Source organism: Scardinius erythrophthalmus, assembly GCF_964197995.2.
Source record: "Scardinius erythrophthalmus genome assembly, chromosome: 24".
Classification (NCBI taxonomy): domain Eukaryota; kingdom Metazoa; phylum Chordata; class Actinopteri; order Cypriniformes; family Leuciscidae; genus Scardinius; species Scardinius erythrophthalmus.
In genome coordinates this window covers 19,500,869-19,520,656 of record NC_138244.1, presented here as the reverse complement: position 1 = coordinate 19,520,656, position 19,788 = coordinate 19,500,869, and the positions used below count along the sequence as shown (strand labels likewise).

At 36.8% G+C, this 19,788-nt stretch overlaps 2 protein-coding genes across 5 annotated transcripts; one reads left to right on the top strand and one right to left on the bottom strand.

The window, feature by feature from the left end:
• Positions 1-313: 313 nt before the first annotated feature.
• On the top strand, positions 314-15,368 carry apba2a (amyloid beta (A4) precursor protein-binding, family A, member 2a; the record flags this gene model as incomplete). Of its 4 annotated transcripts, XM_081356062.1 has the most annotated exons (12): positions 314-470; positions 4,531-6,111; positions 7,194-7,253; positions 7,377-7,413; positions 7,590-7,735; positions 7,860-7,946; positions 8,232-8,414; positions 9,527-9,706; positions 10,753-10,965; positions 11,041-11,160; positions 11,363-11,503; positions 14,242-15,368. In XM_081356062.1, the coding sequence occupies 11 exons, from the start codon at positions 4,561-4,563 to the stop codon at positions 14,311-14,313; spliced, it is 2,790 nt and encodes a 929-aa protein (XP_081212188.1). In that variant the 3' UTR covers positions 14,314-15,368. The 4 variants fall into 4 exon arrangements, with proteins under 4 accessions (XP_081212188.1, XP_081212185.1, XP_081212186.1 ...); XM_081356059.1 differs by having other exon boundaries at positions 332-470; positions 7,374-7,413; positions 10,753-11,160; XM_081356060.1 differs by having other exon boundaries at positions 369-470; positions 10,753-11,160.
• Positions 15,369-16,054: 686 nt separating this feature from the next.
• On the bottom strand, positions 16,055-18,498 carry duox2 (dual oxidase 2; the record flags this gene model as incomplete). The annotated part of the gene is made up of 7 exons (XM_081355869.1): positions 16,055-16,063; positions 16,323-16,540; positions 16,638-16,852; positions 16,955-17,162; positions 17,249-17,383; positions 17,759-17,816; positions 18,352-18,498. The coding sequence occupies 7 exons, from the start codon at positions 18,496-18,498 to the stop codon at positions 16,055-16,057; spliced, it is 990 nt and encodes a 329-aa protein (XP_081211995.1).
• Between the last annotated feature and the right edge of the window lie 1,290 nt (positions 18,499-19,788).

Sequence of the window (19,788 nt, the reverse complement as noted above, 5' to 3'; positions counted from 1 at the left end):
CTGGGAAATTTCGGATACAGCCCCAATTATATTTTGTTTAATATTGCATACTGAAACATATTTTATAAAGTATACACATGCAGTACACAATACAGTTATGCAGCTTTTCCTAGACATTAATGCTATTTGATCGATAAAGATAAGACTATATGTATTATATTTTAAGTCTGTTGACTTCAGACAGCTTTTGTCACAGAGGAATAAATGATTTTTAAGTTAAGGAAGAATCTGAAGAATGTATTTGCTAGTAGCCTATAGCCTTCGTTGCTGTGATTTTGACTGTCTCTTTAAAAAAAAAGTCATAAAGCGCTTCACTGTCCCGGGATGCTGAGGGTGTGTGTGTATACGCTACATCCACGTTCCTCAGCATCTGTGGTTCATGAAAGACAAGTCCTAGCATTTGGTCTGTAAATGTCTGATCAAAACAACGACAGATATTCATTTGGTTGAGCGACGCCAAACTGGCTTCGGTAAGCACTTCATTTTAAAAGCTGGTCGTCGGTCGGTTTTAAAATGATATATTACACGTTTCGATTTTAGTCAGTTTTATAATACCTGCACTAAAAAGACAAAATGCACAATGTGCTGATGCTCATCGCCACGTGTTATTTTGTCGTTGTGAGTGAGTGCAGTTTTAAGCGCGTGCACATTTATGTGTCATCTCAATGACGCTGAAACGGCGACGTATCTTCATATTCTCAGGATATGAGGCGGGCATGCTCCTTAGGATGTTATGTGCAGAAACAATAACATTTTGGCCATGATTTACGGAGTATGAGCTTTGTTTGTGATTCATTTGTGCTGTTGAGTCCGCGTCGATGGATGTTGCAGTAATTCAGTCTATATGGCAAGCTGTTTTGACTTTTAATCATTCGCAGGATATGAATTGTTGATATCAACAATTCAATGTTCACAAGTTAAAATGCTAATTTTTATATCAGGAATTAGATTTCTACTAGTAACAATGGCATTTTTTTTAATATCAGGAATTACTTTTCCATTAGTAAAAATGTGTATTCTTAATGTCATCAGCTACGCAATCACTGACAGAAATACAAATTCTTGCTATCAAGAATTCAATTTCAATTAGTAGGCCTAAAACCTATCATTCTTGATATCTGTAATTGTATTTCCACTAGTTAAATGTCACCATAGTCTGTTCACATATCAGAAATACAATTCCTACTAGTAAAAATTCAATTGTTGATATCAAGAACAGACATTTGCTCTAAGAACCACACAATTACTGATATCAAAAATTATAATTTTTACTAGTAAGAATACAATTACAGATATCAAGAATTATAGTTTTTACTAGTTGAAATTTAATTCTTGATATTAAGATTTCGTATTTCTGTGAGTGTGATATCAAGAATGAACATTTTTACTAATGGAAATGTAATTCCTGATATCAAAAATTGCCATTTGTTACTATAGAAATCTAATTCTGATGTCAAGAATTAGCATTTTATGTGAAAATTGAATTGTTTGTGTCAAGAATACATATCCTGGGAATTAATAAATGTCAAAATGGCTTGCCATAGCTTGAGCTCACCGGAAGAATGGATCGTTACGTCAAAACCGCTGGGTATGAGGGTTATTTTGGTGCTGAAGGAGGTTATTTTAGAAACTTTTCAAAATATTTGAAATTCAGAATTGAAAGAATGTTTTGTGAAGCTGTTATATAGGGCAATAGCTGTACAAATCTGACCAATATGGTATCTGACCATACAACCTTGCTTAAAAAAACCTGACCATAAAACGCTTTTATTGTCTGTTGGGGTGTTTAGAGAGGTTTGGGACACTTTTTACCTGCTCAGACTTAGAGACCAGATAATCCAACTGAACACCAGCTTGGTCAGGTTGGGAGACCAGTTTAAACCAGTTAAGGCCAACAAAGCTGTGTTTCTTTTACTTGCTGGTTTAAGATGGGTGTTTTTTTTTTTTTTTTCAGCAGGGAAGTGTCCAGACAAAAGCATTTACATTTAGATGAGACAGAAACTCCCTGCAGATCTAGGTGTTGCACTTGTACCTTTACATTTCAAACCATGTTAGACTGATTGTTTTTTTTAATACATTGGTCACAAGGTAATATGGATATAAGGTAATATGAAAATATAGATATGCATAGAGAATTAGAACCTAATTAGAACTAAAGAATTAGAAAGTCATTGAAAATTACTATAAATTACTATTTTCGAGATATGCTTTAAAATATTTCATTAGTTAAAAAATTGCTCAATTGGAGTGCAATCTGTATAAATGATTTTAGTCCGTATTATGAATGAAAAAAAAAGCTTTTAAGGGAAATATTTTGAATATTTTATTTCCTATTTATTTTCTGCTCTAAGATATTTAAATATTGTATTGAAATGGCTGTTTTGGGGTACAATTATCTCTATAAAATAAACTTTAACAAATTATCTCAGAATCGAGAATTATCTGAAAAGTTATGGAAATTCATTGTTCATAATGTGTGTGAACCCTGGAATTGTCATTGAAATTTATTTGGCAAAAGGAGTGGGAACCCTGTGACATTCAGTGACATTCAGGAACTTAAGATAATCTATTTAAACCTAAGTTTTAGTGCATTCAAATACTCAAAATGGTGTTTATTTCAAACCTATTTTATTAAATGAGCTTCACAGAAAAGTAAACGATGGCACATTTACCATGTACCATTTTTCAGCATTGCTGAATAAGAAAGCTCAATTTAGACCTAATGGGAAAAAACCCTCTGCAAATTCATTGACAGTTGCTGAAAATAAATTAACATTAAGTAAGACAGGTATATTGGCCGGTTAGAAGTTGCTTGCTGATCTAATAGCGATACTAATGTGTTCGATTACATGCTTCAACCAAGACCACGTTTTCAGCTTAGGCTTGCTGTTTTTTCTTTTAAGGTCTGGGCCAATTTACACAGTTTATCTGAAGTTGCAAACTGCGAGTTGCCTTATTAATGAGGAATAAGAATAAATTTACTTTGCAAATTTAGATAAATCACATTAAAGATAGATTTGCAAACTTAGCTGAAAAAGTTGGCTGAAAAAACATTCTACTGCCACCCCTGAATTTCCATTCTTAAATATTTAGCAATGCAATGGCCTATAGTATTTGGACACTTAAGCCATGCTTAAAAGGATGTTTTCAAACTTTGTTCCTTTGCTCCGCTTCTGCAGGTATAGATGTTACCATTCCACATTTCCTGATTTTCAGTATCCTGAAAAAAAAACTTGATAATTATGAAGATATCATCCTAAAACAAATTTGGCCATCTGTGTTGAAGCAAGCTTGTGTTGTATAAAGAGACAAATTAAGTGAGACACGTAATCAAAAGCAGGAGGCCGTATGTCCACTGGGAATCTGATGCCTCTCATCAAGGGAGAAATCCCTGTGGTGCAGGACAATATCAGCATGTTTCCTGCTGATACACCTGCTGAATTGTGCAGATCTGTCTCCCTGATGCTGTCGTGTGCTGTGCTTGATGTGGATGAGTTTGTTTTCCTCAGAGGTTTTAATACAGCTCAGGAAATTTAATAAAGATCAAGGAAGTCAAGGTGTAGATATAAATTGAATATAGAATGATGCCTTATAATCAGTTCTGGATATTGGCGCATTTTATTCCTGCACTTGCTGGAATATTTGCACACTTTATTTTATTACATAATTTATTGATCCAAACATTAAGTGCATACATGAGAATATCTTTCTAGCTAATACATGTTTTATTATTGGTTAGTATGTTGCAACTTTTGGACCTGTCAAATGTTCAATTTTCGCATGCGTTTTTTCGTATCCGTCATTCTGTGGCTCTAAATTGTCAAAACACCACTCAAATGCTTGTTACTGATGCGAAAAACGCAGAAAATCTAACCCGATCTGAATATTTTTATGACGGACGAAAGTTTCGGAGGCAGTGTGCAAGTGTGATTGACATAACGTGAGGTCGTATTTATTTTTTAACGTGCGAAAATTTCGGATGCGAATTTCGGACTCAGTTGAAATCCAGCCATTTTTCAATAGGAATCCACACGATCAGTTATTTCAGGGTGAAATATCTCCCCCAAGCTAATTTCAAGTTCAAGTTGGTCACATGGATTCACCTCATTGACCAACAGAAAGCTGCTTGGTTTGAAAATGACTTCTGTTTGAGCAGTTCTTCATATTACTGCACTATTGACAATGGACTGTGACCACACCTTAATATTGAAAAGTTAGTATTCCACTTCCACTGTGATGAAGACACCTTGTAATTTTGATCTTGAGATCAAGAATGTTCCACATATGTGCGGCTGCATGGATATCTAGAGGGAAGATAACTTAAAAGGGATTGTAGGTAGGTTATAAAGGTAGGTAAAAGTAGTTAGAAGATGTTTTCTTAGTATATGTCCCTGATTTGAATTGATCAACTGTATGACATTAGAGACTACATCAGTTTGACATAAACAATGTGCTGTATTATGTTTCCATTTACAATCACCAACTACTGTAAAGTTGTTATATTTTCTCATCAAAGCCATTTTTTTTCAGGGCTGACAGAATCCCACTTCTGTGGGTCTGATGAAGCTAGTCATGGCTCTCATGAGAAGACCAGGGACCAGAGCCATTGTTTCAGAGCTCAATCCTTCATCCTCTAGCACTGCACCTGAGGGAAGTGAAAAGCTCAACGGAGATGGAGTTGATCCAATTCCTGAGCAACTTCCGGACGACAAGCTGGACATCCAACCATCCTCGCCTACGCCAACTAGGTCCTTTCTGAGTGATGGGTCTGGGGACGACTCCATCCCAGGCGAAAGCCCCCTTCAGCCAGATAGCATGGAAGAAGACTCGCTGTCCGAATATGATAATGTAGGATCTGGGGAAGAAGAGGAGGAGCGTGATTATGAGGAAGATGAGGAACTGCAGACTGAAGCAGATAGGATGACCTACTATGTCCACTGTTGTCCAGAGGATGAAAGCTACATGGAAGGAATGGACTGCCATGAAGGTGCAGATGGTGCGGAGTGTCCTGGCACATCTCGGGACGTCAGGGATAGCTGTACACCAGAGGAGGCTTGGAAACACTCAGAAGGCTTTTCCAAGGTACCACAGAAAGATGCACCAACGATGGTCTACAAACGACCAGAGCCCATCACAGAGACGACCTTCGTACAAGCCCCCATGGCTGAGGATGAGGAGGATGAAGAAGAGACTGAGGAAGAAGTCGAGGAGGACAGTGAAGAAGAAGACAATGATTTTTTTCACTATGTAGGGAACAAAGTGGAGTTGAACAACAATGAGGTCCCACATAAAGGCGGTTGTTCTGAAGTCTTTCTCAGAGGCAACAGAAGTCGTCCCCAAGAATCTAGTCATGATAAATTGGGACAAGAAAGTGATTCAGTTAGTAACTATAGAAGGAACCAGGACATTTCCAAACACCCAAGGGATATCCCTCCAGGGTCAAGTTGTGCTCCTAGGAATCGAATGGAAAGCGTTCAGGAAGAGTGTGCTAGTGGCTGTCCAAAAGATTGTAATGTCCCAGTGGTTAGAGAATGTAGAGGAGACACTAGACAAAGTTCCAGATTTAGAGGGCATCATTCGGAGAGAGTACACAACAGAGACATTGCTTACCAGGACAGTAGCGGGGTCAACAATAAAGCTAAATTTGCAGATCCAGAGGACAGAGGTGCTTGGAAAAAAAGACATTTGCAAAAATACTCTAGAGAGGACGACAAGGACGGAGATGGGAAACATTCACACGAGCAAAGTAAAAATCCTGGAGACAGCAAAAACAGAGGACATGACCATCCAGTTTGTAATCACAAGCCAAAGGGTGAAAAAGAGACAAGGAGCTATGGGGATGTTGAGGAAGACCAGATTGTGATTGGAGTTAAGACCAAACTTAAAATTGCTCCAAATAACTCATGGAGGAACAAAGATCAGACACCTGATCAGACAAATAATGGGAAAGGGGCTCCTGACAGTTCCAGGGCCTCTTCAACATCATCAGGCAGGAGAAACAGCCAATCCAGTGTCCATGTTAATACACCTGTACAGTCCCCAGACAAATGGCTACATAAAGACTCGGCCAAACCTGTTCAAAAGGAGAAGACAAGGCCTAGACAAGAACAGGTAACTGTGAATTCTTTGGTAACTGTCAAGAAGTCTTTGCTTACTCTTTGCAGAGGAACTGCAACATTTGGATCCATTTGAATGGATCCTTGTTATTGTAGCATTTATTCCAGGTTGACCCATTCCTAAATGCCAAAAAATGTGGATGGTAGCTTTGCATGTTGATCAGACAGCCTGTTCTTGTCTTATTTGGAGACTCTTAACCAAGTGGTCTGCCTCCTTCTAGACAAGCATTAGACAAGTGTCTCCAGTGAGATTTGAAGATTTCCATCCATCCATTCTCCAAACCTCTTGTCCCGTTAGGTCGCAGGGATGTGTCTCGGGCTGCAGGGGAGGGAAACACTCTGGGCTTGTGGCCAGTCAGATTTGAAGATTTCTCTAAACAATAGACTATTCAATTGTTAGTGTTAAATGGTTAGTTCACCCAAAAATGTAAATTATCCCATCATTTACTCACCCTCAAGCCATCCTAGATGTATATGACTTTCTTCTTTCAGCCAAACACATTTGGAGTTACAATAAAAACTATCCTGGCTCTTCCAAGCTTGGGAGTGAATCGTGAAAAAAGTGCATCCATCCATCATAAAAGTAATCCATACGACTCCAGAGGTTTAATAAAGGCCTTCTGAAGCGAAGCGATGCGTTTTTGTAATAAAATACAAAAGTGGTTGTTGAGAAAACAACACAACATTCCTTTATGCAAACCTTTAGCCATTTGGTTCCAATTATGCTAATGCTAATTGTGTTAATTTAACTAATATGTATACGGGGCAGAATTTTTGTGTTGCATTCCCTAAAAATTCAGTTGTTTCGCCCCTGCTTATACATATACTTCTTGAAATGTATAGACTTCCATGTATACCCACAAATAATCTAAACAGTTTAATACATTTTTGGGCTCTTGAAAGATGAAATTGTAACTGCTGCAACTGACTAGATATTGGCTACTGGCTTTTTATTACAATAGCACTACCGTTACAGCCTTATGTTTTTATCAATAATCATTCATCATCATCATGTCAATTATGAATTGTACCTATATATCAAAATATGATTATTGTCTGTTTTAATGTTTTCAACAGGTTCCTCAAAGTAGTCCAGAGGACAGTAGTACAGAGCCACCATCTGGACAAAAGAGACCGGCAAGTTACCTAGTTATATGCTTAACAGTAATCGTCGGTTCTGTCCCTCAGAATACATCCTTTGGGGCAAGATATAACCTGAAAAGGGATCTGTACCTTAATTATTGTTTTGCTTTTCAGCAGATCCAGAGAAATCCCTCTTTTCCAAGCTTTGTGGATAGTAAGTTCTGTTTTATTTTAAACCCAATTAAGACACAAACCTTTAAAGATTTGAAATATCCATCTGTACATTTGTTAATCATTGGTATATAATTGATAGTAGAGTCAGGTTAAGGTTATTAGCTCAAATTTCAGGTGGTTTATAAGTCTAGTTTGGTCTTTGAATTTGTTTTCTAGTTCCTGGTCCATGTGAGCCAGAAGATCTCATCAATGGAATCATCTTTGCTGCAAACTACCTCGGCTCTACCCAGCTGTTGTCCGAAAGAAACCCGTCTAAAAGCGTGCGCATGAAGCAAGCGCAGGAGGCAGTGGACTTTGTTAAGGTATTTTATAAGATTCTCCACACAAATATCATTTAATATGCATTAAAAATAGAAGTTAAGTTTCAGAAGTTCTTTCTCAGTCCACTAGATGACACTGTAACCTTTGTGTAACTGTGTTCTTTAGTCTGTAGAGGGTGAAGCTCAGAGTTTGACTGAGATTGACTTGTTCATCTCAACCAAGGCCATCAAAGTGCTCAATGCTGACACACAGGTGGGTAAAGTTAATATAAACCTGGTAATTGTCAATATATAGACCGTATCGTGTAGATACTGATATGTCGTTACGGTGCTCTAGTAATGGGAATGCAGGTTTGAATCTGGCCAATTCCCAATCCCATTTTCCCCTTTCTGACTTAATACTTCCTGCTTTCCAATTCACTATCTAATAAAAAGGCAAATTGCTCTTTTAAAAAGAAAAATGTTGACATTACAGAACAAGGTGGAGGATTTATGCTTACAGACTTTTCATTGGCTGACTCCTGATCGTTGTTCACAGGAGACGATGATGGACAACGCACTCCGCACCATCTCATACATCGCAGACATCGGTAGCGTGGTGGTTCTGATGGCGCGCCGGCGTCTGTCTAACTCCTCCTCACTCGACTGCACAGAATCAGACCTCAGCACAGAAAGTCAGAAGCAGTACCGCATGATGTGCTACGTCTTTGAGTCAGAGGATGTGAGACTTATTTTTATTTATTTTATTTTTTGGGGAGAAAAGCTGAAGTGTGTCTTCTTTTCCTTTTCGGTTGACATGACATTATTTGTGCAATTACAAATATTTACCAGTTTGTTACTTACACACTTTAATCTAACAGTCAAAAACTGCATGAGGAATCTGTCCTCATATCAGTGTTGAATGGTACCCTCTTATAACTAGCTACTATATTGTTATAATATACACACATATTATTAGTCAAAAACCCAGATGGAATATTTTGTGCTTTCATGCACAGAATTCTGTGGAATTTATTGATTTAAATGCAAGATTATGGATTTAAATGTGGTAAAATTAGCTGAGAGTACTGCACTTTTAATGTTAGCTGAAAGTTAAATTAGCCTCGACATTTCATAAACAAACATGCAATGTTTAATATTCAATAAGCAACATTTAATATTTAATAAACAAACATTATATACTTAAAGGTAACTGAATGCATTGTCAAATTAGCCAAAATAATTACTAAACAAACATAAATTTGTTATTCAATGAAAAACACTCTTATTGGAAGCTGAAAGTAAAATAATTATTATAAAGCATTTAATATTTAATATTCAGTAAGAATTTTTTTATAATATTTAATTAAAATAACAATCTCATTGGTAGTTGAAATCATTATCAGAAAATTAGCCTAAATAATTGCTAAGCAAATATATAATGTATAATATTCAATAAGAAATATTTTACATGTGATAAACACACACTATTTTTGGTAGCTGAAGGCATTATCAAATTAGCCTAAATAATTACTAAACAGACAGGGAGAGGCAGGGCATGTGCATAGCTGTATGATTGACAGGTGTTCCAGTACTGTGGAATTCTGCAGGCAAAGATAATTGTGGGTTTGTAGTTCATTCCTCCTCTAACCTCTAGTCAGTTTTGTATTTATTCTTCATCGTGTTAACAATGAGCTGTTTAAAGTATCTGCTCATGTAATTGTTTTTTTGAGTCAAGCACTCTCTCGTTCTGAGATGTCGTCACGTCTTCAAGTATCCTCCTCTCGCTGAGTGGTTCACCTCCTCTCTCTCTCTCTCTCTTTCTCTCTCTCTCTGTCTCCCCCCCCCCCACAGGCCCAACTCATCGCACAGTCCATCGGTCAGGCGTTCAGCATGGCCTACCAGGAGTTCCTCCAAGCCAATGGGATCAATCCCAAGGACCTCAGCCAGAAAGACTACAGTGACATACTGAACACACAGGAGATGTATAATGACGACCTCATCCATTTCTCCAATTCTGAAAACCTTAAAGAGGTAATAATTAAAGCACTGGAAACCTTAATCATAGCAGCTCGGAATTGTAGCTGCAGACGTGTTGTGATGCTCCTGCGAGTCGAAACTGTTTATTCCAGATCCCCTTCTTCCAGTTTTTCCTAATGTTTTTCTATCACTTTTAATTTTCCTATCTAGGTTTCGACCAGTTTGGGTTTCTTAATGCTGCTGCCAGTAGAATTATATATATTTAATTTATTTGATTTAATTCAACAATTTTATAACTATGGCAATAAACACAAAATAATTTGTATATACACACAAACTGTATCTATTATATATATATATATATATATGTGTATATATATATATATAATATAATTAATAATATATTAATAGATTACATTTTTATATTATTCACCATATTCTTTTTTATTAATATTATTATTAATATTTATATTATTTTGTAATTAATCAAACTATTTATTTTAACTACCAGTATTTATTTTATTTTCACAATATTTGCTACCAAATGCTCTCAAAAATTTGAATATTAGAAAACTAAAATGTGCTAAAAAGCTTTAACTATGACAGTAAAAACATGAATTAGTGTATATACACATAAACTGTTACTATTATATTTATATAATTGTGTGTGTGAGTATATGTGTGTGTTTGTTAATATATATAAGTAATTATATTTTTTTTACATTTTAACAAACATTTATTTAATTAATTAAATATTTAGTTGCATTTTTTCCCCAAAACATTTACTACAAAATGCTCTCAAAAAAAAAAACATTGTAATATTAAAAAAACTAAAAGCGAACCTGGTTATCCTCTGATGTCCATAACCACATAATTGCTAAATACTGACCGATTAATTAGCCAGGCCAATAGATTGGTGTATATGCAAAACTAAATGCAAACAAAAACACAAATAAAACGTGATCTGAGGATTTTTTGGGGCGCGTTCTACATCATACTTAAAATAGCACCTGCCACCCTATATTCATTTCATGAATGGAATAATCTTTGCCTTGAAATTCTTTCTTTACTTTTGGTCAATTTTGATTTTTTGTAACCAGCTTCAGCTAGAGAAGCAGAAGGGGGAGATACTGGGTATGGTGATCGTGGAGTCGGGCTGGGGCTCAATCCTGCCCACCGTCATCTTGGCCTGCATGCTGAACAACAGCCCCGCCGCCCGCTCCGGCAAACTCAATGTGGGCGATCAGATCATGGCCGTCAACGACACCAGTCTGGTGGGCCTGCCTCTCGCCACCTGTCAGGGCATCATCAAGGTTTTGACATTCTTATGCATGTATTCAACACTTGTGTGTCGTCAGATTGCAGTATTACATATGTTTGTGTTTCAGGGCTTGAAGAATCACGTTCAGGTGAAACTGAGTGTAGTGAGTTGCCCACCTGTTACTACTGTCCTCATAAAGAGACCAGACCTGCAATACCAGCTTGGTTTCAGCGTTCAGAACGGAATAGTAAGTGTCAAGGATCAAGAAAGACACTAAAATAGCTCAGTAAGATGTCATAACAAACATCTAATGCTTTACCAATGATGCAGTTTTCATTACAATAACTTAGCTTATCTAATCAGCCGTGTATGTGCACAGTTAGGGGACTTTTTTGTTGTATCATGACTTCTTTGCAATCTTACTCTGTCATCCTGTTGTTGAATTGCAGATCTGTAGTCTGATGCGTGGAGGTATTGCGGAGAGGGGAGGGGTGCGTGTCGGACACAGAATAATTGAGATAAACGGACAGAGTGTGGTGGCGATGGCGCATGAGAAAATCGTCCACGCCCTTTCAGTGTCCGTAGGAGAGGTACGGCTTTACATATACGTATGTTTTGGTGGGACATTAGTAATAATCTAGCCTCTGGAAGGGGTGTAAAAGTACAGCAATGCTGGACCCAAATATTAGACCATTAAAATATTAGCCCATTAAAATATTACCCTATTAAAATATTAGCCTATTAAAATATTAGCCCATTAAAATATTAGCCCATTAAAATATTACCCTATTAAAATATTAGCCTATTAAAATATTACCCTATTAAAATATTAGCCTATTAAAATATTAGCCCATTAAAATATTAGCCCATTAAAATATTAGCCCATTAAAATATTAGCCCATTAAAATATTAGACCATTAAAATATTAGCCCATTAAAATATTAGACCATTAAAATATTAGACCATTAAAGGGTCAGAAATGTCTTAGCCAAAAACTTTCTCTGGTTAAGGTAAAACGGTTTCCACATTTAATTGTGCTTGAATATTAAGATTAATTTATTTCAATAAGTGTGAATATATATATAGGGTCTGAAATTAACTTTTTCACTCTCAAGCCAATTTGGCTACAAAACTTTTCAGAACTTCTGCTTGCCAAAAAAAAAAAAAAAAATGAACCATAATAACTACGTCACAGCTTATATATATATATATATATATATATATGTGTGTGTGTGTGTGTGTGTGTGTGTGTGTGTGTGTGTGTGTGTGTGTGTGTGTGTGTGTGTGTGTGTATATGTAGTTCATACATCCATCTCCTCCCTTCCTCTTTTTTCCTCATCCTTTTTACCAAAAATGTATTTTAGGTGGAGAGATCAATACAGTACAAAGAACATCAAAAAAATTTAGGATGTTGGAAAATATAAATGTCTTTTCTGTTAACCAAATGCTTTTTAATCTTCGCTATTGCTTCAGTGCAAATTAACAACCGTGCCGTTGTTTGTTGCGTAGTGACGGGCATGTTCAAGTAAGCCAGATAAGTGCAGATTCTGCGATATATACGCTGCATTTAATATATCATGATGACTCACGAGTTGATTTGCGTTAAATCTGCGCAGATTTGGCTTAAATAAACTTCCCCAGCAAAGTGATTAAACATAATAAATAACACACCAATTTGGTTGGTGATTTGACAGCGTTACCCGCCACAGTGGGTTGGCGGCTGCTTAATTTCAAACCCTGTTTACAGTATATAAACACACTCAATGGACACTTTATTAAGTACACCTTGCTAGTACCAGGTTGGAACCTTTTGCCTTCAGAAATGCCTTAATTCTTCGTGGCACAGATTCAACAAGATGCTGGAAACATTCCTCCAAGATTTTGGTCCATGTTGACATGAAATCATCACGAATCCATGATCCGAATCTCCTGTTCCTCCACATCCCAAAGATGCTCTATTGGATTGAGATCTGGTGACTGTTTCAGTTTAGTGAACTCATTCATGTTCAAGAAACCAGTTTGAGATGAGCTTTGAGACATGGCGTGTTATCCTGCTGGAAGTATCCATCAGAAGATGATACACTGTGGTCATAAAGAGATGGACATGGTCAGCAACAATACTCAAGTAGGCTCTGGTGTTTAAACGATGCTCAATTGGTACTAAGGGGCACAAAGTGTGCCAAGAAAAATATTCAACACACATTACACCACCACCACTATCAATACAAGCAGGATGGATTCATGCTTTCATGCTGTTAACCCCAAACCATCTGAAAGTCACAGTAGAAATCCAGACTCGACGTTTGTCCAATCTTCTATTGTCCAGTTTTGGTGAGCCCGTGTGAATTGTAGCCTCAGTTTGCCGTTCTCATCTGACAGGAGAAGCACTGGTGTGATCTTCTGCTGCTGTAGCTCTTCTGCTTCAAGGTTCGACGTGTTGTGAGTTCAGAGATGCTCTTCTGCAGACCTCGCTTGTATCGACTGGTTGAGTTACTGTTGTCTTCCTATCAGCTGGAACCAGTCTGACCGTTCTCCTCTAACCTTTAGTGCCGCTCACTGGATATTTTCTCTTTTTCTGACCATTCTCTGCAAACCCTAGAGATGGTTGTGCGTGAAAGTCCCAGTAGATCATCAGTTTCTGAAATACTCCATACTCCAATACAACCATACCATGCTCAAAGTCACTTAAATCATCTTTCTTTCTTCCCCATTCGGATGCTCAGTGTGAACTTCAGCAGATCGTCTTGATCATGTCTAAATGCATTGAGTTGCTACTACCATGAGATTGGCTGATCAGATATTTGTGTTAATGTGGAACTGAACAGGTGTACCTAATAAAGTGGCCAGGGAACTAAAATTATTTATTTTTCTGAGAAAAAGTGTGATACAGGCTTTTTATACATCCATTATTTATTATTATTATGTATTAAGTGTGGATGAGGAACATGGCTAAAATAAAAAAATGTATGACGTATCATTTCAACACTGTTGTTAAATTATTAAAAGAAAATGTTAAAAGCAATTAAAAACACTGAATAAAAAACGGAAGCTAATTATATACGTGTTTTTTTGTTATGACAGTGTAATTGAGTCAGTTTTCAGTTTCGACTGAACTCGAGTACAGTACAAATTCCTCAAAACAATACGCAAGTTATGAAGAATAATTAGTAATTTACACCCCTTGCTTTTTGTAGTGAGTCAAAAAAAGCTGACCTTTATTTTAATTCATCATCCTTTCTCGCATTTTTGCATTCAGTTATTTTTATTACGTAGTTCATTAATGACGTGAATGCTATTAAAATGAGGTGTCTTTCCTTTTTCTCAACAGATTAACATGAAAACTATGCCAGCCGTCATGTTCAGATTGTTAACTGGTCAAGAGACTCCGGTGTACATATAAGGAATCATAAACCTGGGACCTTTTCCTGCAATGTTAAAAAAACATTTACAGCTCCTCCTAAAAAAAGTAATTATATAAAAAATATTCATCTTGCTTCATGTGGCTGCAGACTGCATGTAAAGATCATTAGAAAGAGTGCAAACATGCGCACATAATCACATAATTACTTTATCAAAGGGGGGCTGTTACTTGCTTATTAATGCAATTATACATACAGTCTTCCATGGCAGACTTGTTAGTTTGTATATATGTTAAATGCCTTTCGTTCAAGCCTTTTGGTTGCACTTTATTTTACAGTATGTGTACTTACAGTACAGTACACTTACCTAAGAAAGTACTGAGTAACAAGGTAACTACATGGTTTAAGGTTAGGTTTAGGTGTAGGTTCAGGGTTAGTACCTAGTTATTACACAGTTATTGTAATTACTATAAAAAGTACATAGTATGTACATGGGGAACAGGTCTGTGAAATAAAGTGCTACCAGCCCTTTTGAGTTCTTTAAGTACTTAGAAGTACTTATGAATGAAAAATATCAAGTGACTGTACTAAAGTTAAGACATCACTACATTTAATTAACAATACTCATTTCACAAACTCAAAAATTGGACTAAAGCATGCTAAAATCCAAAGATTACTGTTACAGTTTCTGAATAGGCTGCATTTCAGTTCTTCTGGCTGTCCTTGGTGTCTCTGTGATAAATGGGTACTGTACACTATGAATGACTCATTTCTGTAGATTACTAGTTCAGCATGCCGGATTTTGAAGACTTAAAGATATGCTAATCAGAAAACCTGAGCTGCATTCATGTTCATGCATGATATTAGAAATAATAGAATGAATGAGTCAGAATTATCTCATGAATGAACCCCATTTCAGGTATGTCATTTTAGTGCTTATAATTTTTTCTCTGAGCATTAAATCCACACACATATAGCAGTGTTATTTTAGTACCAATGATGTACTATTATAGTTTTTGTTGATATTTTGAATTAGATATTTTGTTTTCATTTTAATTTTGGTCAGTTTAATAAAGGTTTAGTAATTTTGTTGTTTTTTAGTTTTATTTTGTGTGCTTTTTTATATCTGTATAGTTTTTCTGTAGTTGTAAATGAAAATATTTTGAGATTTTTTTTATTTAAATTTTATTTGTTCATTTTTTTATTTCAAGTATTATTGTCAAATCGATTAATCGCAATTAATCGCATTTAACATATACACACACACATATGAACACAAAATTATGTTTATATATATATATACACACACAACACATATATAATATATACATGAATACAATAATATATATACACATACAGTATATTATATAAACACAAACTTTTATGTTAGAAGCGATTAATCGATTTGACAGCACTAATTTCAAGTAATGAAAATGGGTTTTTATGGTTTTAGTTTCTAGTTGATGATGGTAAGCCTGGTTTAATATACCTTGAATTAAATTACCTGTAAACTTCCACATTCATGTGGTTATGAATTCAATCTTGGTATCGCCAAATGTCGTTATTATTGCAATAACACAAATAATGAAAATGGACACATTGTAGAATTTGACTTTTGTTTTAAATATTTTTTTTTTTTGTGCATTATGTACATGTACGTATATGCAGTAGAACAATAGAATAGAACAATAGAAACAGTAACAATTTTATATACAACAACTCCCAGAAAGTTTCAGTCTGCAAGTTTTCAAGTAGTAGGTGTGGACGACAACAAACCGCCCCTCAAAGACTCTGTTAAAAGAAAGAAGAAAAGAAAAAAGAAAACAATAAATATTTAAACAGCAAAACAGCATTTTTAAACAATTAATGACATAATTTTGGTGTTAGCAGTAATATGCAGTCGTTGTATGGAAAAGAGCAGCATGAAGATTCTTCAAAACATCTTATTTTGTGTTTCACGGAAAGAAGCTGAAATGAGGGTGCGTAAATAACGACCAAATCGTTTCAGCTAATGTTAATGAAAATGCATTTATTTGTGTATAAAACATACTGTTATTGTAGTGATCTGCCGTGGCAAAGAGCCATTCCCCGTCGGTGGGATGTCATCAGAGATCACTCCCTCTAGAAAGCCTGAGTTGAGGTAGCATTCACCGGTATGGTATTCGTCTTCCTCGTTGTCCACGCCAACACTGAACGCCTCCCTCATCCTCGCAGGAAATAGACAATCCAGTAACACCACCACCAAACCAATCACAGCGCACAGTAAACCTGAAAATCAACCGTAATCATGTTATAAAGTATTTTAGATGCTTTCCAAGTCAAAAACCTTTCGAGAGTGTCCCGCTTTCCCATTAGGAGCATTTACCCGTTGCCAAAGCGATCCAGAAGGAATGGCTATAGTCTGTCCTTAAGGACTCTGCACCTATACTGAAGTCACATTGGGGCAGGTTGTATATAGTTGAGAAGGAAGCCATGGAGAAGAAGATGAAAGCAGCCGTGGCTATCATCATGTACCCGGCGTAGAGGATGACGGGCATTGAGAAGAGGATATTGGCCACCAGCCAGCAGCAAAAAGCCGTCCTGCGGGAGAAGGCCATTCTTTAGCTTGTTTGCATTTGTTGAATAGGACGGAGTTTCTTTACACTACTGTAAGAGATTGGCGGTGACTGTGTGTTGGTTTACCAGAGATTGGCTGAGGCGAAGCGGCCTGAGTATCTGTACTGGAAGATGAGCCCGCAAGCGCTGTTGCGTGTGAACTTCTCTGCGATGTAAAGGATGGGGTTGGGAAGACCCCTCTCGAGCGCGTCGCCGTACTGCTCATCCACGCTGCTCGACCAACTGAAGATCTCGTTGTAGTCAATGGTCTCGTTTATCTGCGATACTGGCTCGCCTGTTGGAACATATGTCAAAAGACCCGGTCAGGGTTTTGCGGCTCAAAAAAGTGGACCAAAAATGTTGCGGACTCATCCTGTTCACCTCTGAGTGTGATGTTTATTCCGTACAGGCCCACGTGAAGTCCCACCTCAGCGGACACCACTGCGTTACTGAAGGATTTGTAGGTGGCGTTGGCCTTCACGCTGGCTTCAGCCCAGTCTCCGGTAAAATTCAACACTGAAGCAGACAAGAGGAGTTTAGCAGATCATGAATGAAAATGTAGGCCATACAAGTTTTGCATCTTATATAAGTGGACTTAAAGGGATATTTGTTTCTATTGTTCCAGCTGAATATTTAGACTCATACTCACACTTAAAAATATGGGAGTGTCATTGCATTACATAACAAATATATCAAACCAAATGGCATTAAATTTAATGACAGACAATCTCTGGTTATTACTTTGACCTCGGTTAAAAGTCATTGAAAGATTGGTGAAGTAAAGCATAACTTTAACTTGGAAGTGTGAAAATAGTTTTTGAGGCCACTATGCAGTAACAACTACTAGATTTCTTAATGAACTTACTTAATCAAAATACTTGAAATACTCACCAACTAAAACACCCCCGATAAATAAACTAATGATTATCCTGAACATCCAGAACAGTCTCTGAAAAAAGAGGACATTATATTTTAATGTTCTTTCATTTTTTTGCAGAAATGCAAAAAGAGTTGATGTAAAAGACTTTACACTATGGTTTACAAGTTAATAAGGGCAAAAAAATGTCACCTAAACTGACAAAAAATACCCCAGAAGTGTAATTTTAGTCTTAGTGTAGACCTTGAGATTAGAAAATAGAAAATGAATCTCAATATTTGTAAAACAATAGAAAGAAATACTTTAAATAGTCTACTTTGATATTGCCTAGTCTATTGACAACTCAGGTGAATTCGGTACAATGAAACACCTTTTACCTCAGAGTTTACAACAATTTGACATTCACAAAATCAAAAAGTAAAAGAAATGGCATCGTCATCATAATATTACATATCTTGACGTGTTTAAAACAATAATTTCTTCGCCTTTCTATCATCTCACATACTAATTTTTAATTTCCCCTTATTGGAAACCTGTAGAAGAAGCACTTTTAAAAATGTTTTTAAAATAGTGTTTCTAGAAGAATTTATTTAACTCGCTCACTCACCGATTTGCCACGTATTCCTGGTAGAATGAAGATGAAACTGACAGCCAGAACCGAGAAAACCAGGATGGCGACCAGCAGGCTGATGTCGACGATGAACGGGCTTCTTTGTAGCGAGTAGAACGGGTAAATGCCATCGTAGAAAGTCATCTTCCCTCCACAGGCGAGAACTAAAGCTGAAAGCAGGACAGTGTTGGCAAGAGGCTCGGTTACCTGAAGATTGCAGATAACAGTCTAGTGTGCGAATTATACAGCGACTTTCAAGGGTATCGACATTTTACGGCCGCTATTGAAGTGCGTCTCGCGCAACCCTTTAGTTTGGCCGTTCCAGAGACATTTGCAACTGTCAACCATCAAAACCCTCTTTTTGTAGTTTAGCACTAATTAAGTGCTAAATTATTGCCATTTGGGTTATGTTTTGTTGAAATATCGTACAGATGTGCTCGAGCAGCTTGTGTTGTTGGTTACCTCAGTTCGCAAGCGATTTCCAAGAATGTTTTGCTAACGTTCAAATTAAGTTATAAAAAAAGTTATTTATGAATATTCTCTGAACGCTAAAAGTCCAGTTTTATACATGTTTTTTAAAATGTAAAAAAAAGGCATAGGCTAGTTCAATCCTGTTGAATCAATGGTAAAAAAAAAATAAGAAAATGAAATAAAATAAAAATAAAAGAGAGAGAGGCTCTCTATGCTTTTTAGACCTCCCAAATTCAATTGTATTCCAGGAGGATTTAAATGAATTACGGGGGTCAAACTCATATAATTTAACCCATCTCCTTCTCACATTTTCGCACTTATGAATATGATCCATCATTAAAACATCTCTGCAATACTTAAAATAGGCTACATATATGGCCTACAGAATATAACATAATATAACAGCCCGTTATGCCGCTTAGTAGGTCCAGGTAAGCGCACATTTTGATTATCATAAATTTGTTCTCTTATTCTCCAAGTCTGACAGAATTAGATGCCGCTTAATAGACATTTACAAATCCCAACCCAACCACAATGCCGCACTGCAACTCACCTGTGGACGCAACGAGTGCCGTAAAACAAGTCCTGGAAATAAGATGATCCGTTCTGCGCTCATCTTTTAAACGATCGTGCTTCCTAATAACAGCTTTGATTTGCATTGATTGGTATTTCCAGAGAAAGGAGTCAACCGCTCATGACCTGCCCTGCATCGTAAACTCAGTGCGAAACTGTCAGGTGTGGATGTGGGTCGGACTCTCATTCCGTCACTCTCAGACTCTTCCTTTTGTTTTCCCTGCCATTCGATCTACAGCACTGACAGGCGAGGTCTGCTGCTCTCTAAAGACCGGTGTGACTGTGTTTTCGGTTTAATTGCCTTAATATTTGTTTCGAGGTCCATGCTTTGTCATTCTTAAAGTAAGCTGGGTCTACTTTTACTCTCACAGCACTTAGTGTTTTCTCTAG